This window comes from Triticum urartu, chromosome 5 (assembly GCF_003073215.2).
Source record: "Triticum urartu cultivar G1812 chromosome 5, Tu2.1, whole genome shotgun sequence".
Classification (NCBI taxonomy): domain Eukaryota; kingdom Viridiplantae; phylum Streptophyta; class Magnoliopsida; order Poales; family Poaceae; genus Triticum; species Triticum urartu.
Window position 1 is genome coordinate 415,456,650 of NC_053026.1, and position 2,093 is coordinate 415,458,742.

General features: G+C 46.2%; 1 protein-coding gene across 1 annotated transcript; it reads left to right on the forward strand.

Moving 5' to 3' along the window:
* Positions 1–764: 764 nt before the first annotated feature.
* LOC125509409 lies at positions 765–1,381 on the forward strand. Its single transcript, XM_048674375.1, has one exon. The coding sequence runs from the start codon at positions 845–847 to the stop codon at positions 1,079–1,081; it is 237 nt and encodes a 78-aa protein (XP_048530332.1). The 5' UTR covers positions 765–844; the 3' UTR covers positions 1,082–1,381.
* The last annotated feature ends 712 nt before the right edge of the window (positions 1,382–2,093 follow it).

A 2,093-nucleotide genomic window follows, 5' to 3' on the forward strand; every position in this document is an offset into this window, starting at 1 on the left:
GCTGGCCGTTCGATGATTGTGATTAGGACAAGAGCACTTGTTTGGAGCTAGCAGCAAACGCAGGCGAGCAAGAACGACATCGGAAGACATCTGCGCAGTGCAGTGCCTTGCTGGTTTGTTTATATATAGCCTTGGGGCTCATAGCGATCGGTAGACTGTATGCATACAGGGGGCATAATGCTGCCATGGCAAGGAAGAAACAAATGCACGGTGGGTGCGCGCATGGAACATTAAAAAAGAACAAGATAATCCTGTCAGCTCACTCTCACAAACTGGTGTCTAAATAATAATAAACCGCTAAAAAGGCAAACTAGAGAATGCACTTGCACAATTATTTAAGGGAGTTTGCTAACTAAAATCACATGGGAAAGAAGGCCAAAGCTAATTATATTAGGTGCATATAATATTGATATTGATATGTACACCGGACCAGACCAGCCAGACCAGATAGTTCCTCCTGAACTCTTTTTTATGTACTATATAATAATATACGAGCAGCTGAGACAATCATTAGATGATCATCAGCTGAGCGGAAGTTGGGCAAAACCCAAGATCACCGGTCGAGCAGCCTAGGTTTCAACCAAATCACCACAAGTTGCAAACGCCAAACAGCGAGGCACCATCCTATACAATGACCGCCGGACAGTTCATGGCCTGTGGGAGCTAGCTATCCTTACAGCTCAGTCTACAGGTTAGAACCTAGTCCTCCCCACATGGCCAAGTGAAACATCCCTTGCCTCGCCCCTATATATACGCGCCCCCTGCTGTGTCCCTCAGCACACACCCTCCACACAGCACAAGTCAGAAGTGACATAGCAACCTGGGGAGGGAGAAAGGGAGAGAGATGAGAAGGAAGGCCATGTTCACGGTGGGGAAGAGCAAGGGGGTGGTGGCATCGCTGATGCACAGGAGGCCCTTCCAGCACATGGTGCTGAGGAGGCTCAGGGAGCTCAAGAAGATAGTCCCTGACGCCCGGGACGCGGACGTCGACGTGCTGCTCAGGCAGACCGCCGAGTACATCTGCATCCTGGAGCTCAAGGTGGCCGCCCTGCGGAGGCTCTCCGCCATCTACGGTGCGTGACGGATGCCGCATCTCTGTCTCAGTGCCGCAATGCCCATGGTTAGAGGTTTTGAGCCCCAGAGTGGATGCAATTGTACATTAGTTGGGTAGGAAGAGCATTTCTTGCCTGCTCATCTCTTGTACCCCCCCAGTAGTACTACGTTTGTGAGCTGTGGCTCCTATGTGCGGTCACACATGGGAGCTTGTTTAGCAGCAGAAGCCGGCCATTGTTACTGACAAGGCAATGACTGGTGTTGGCTACAAGAACAATTATCTAAGCCCCTCCCTGCATCTTATGGAATATATAGTTGTTTCTATTCAGCTTTCCTTTTCAACTGTTTCCTGGATGACTACAACTAATGCACAACAAGTAATGCACTGTTTAGATAGAGTAATTAATACTATATATTTTTATCACGTTATGATTTATATATTTGGCAATGGTACAGGATCTAGTTATTATCCTCAGAGTGAAGAACAGAGATGTAGTGTTCAACACCATAGCTCCGAGACACTGTAATCACAATAAAATCCCGGTCTGTAACTTATTTGGGGCTCCGACACAAACGCACAGTGTTGGCAAATTCTTCAACATAGTATGTTGATCTATCTTGGATAACAGATAACAGCTGCCGCGCAAAGTAAAAATGTAAGAAAAAAACATAAAGATCTGTCAGTCCGTAAAAAGTGAACAGAACTTATTTTAGTCAAGGTCCCTTGCTTCAAGTACAACTGTGGGATTCCTTTCTAACCATGTAAGATATAGGCGAATGCGTCACATCAACATATGCTCCAGTGATTATTGACAGAAAAGTAAAGTTCAGGGCAGATCTTACCTTTAGTACAGTCCCATTTGTGAAGCATCCAAGAATCAATGTTCGTCAATATTTCTCAGGTTTCTCAGCTATCAGCAAGGAAATAAGTCTTGACTGGTCTCTCTCCAGATCAGCACTAACCGACATGCCCACTTGCTACTTTGAAGTCTAACTCCTCATGTGAACCCCTAAAAAACAGGTGTCCGACAGCAACACGT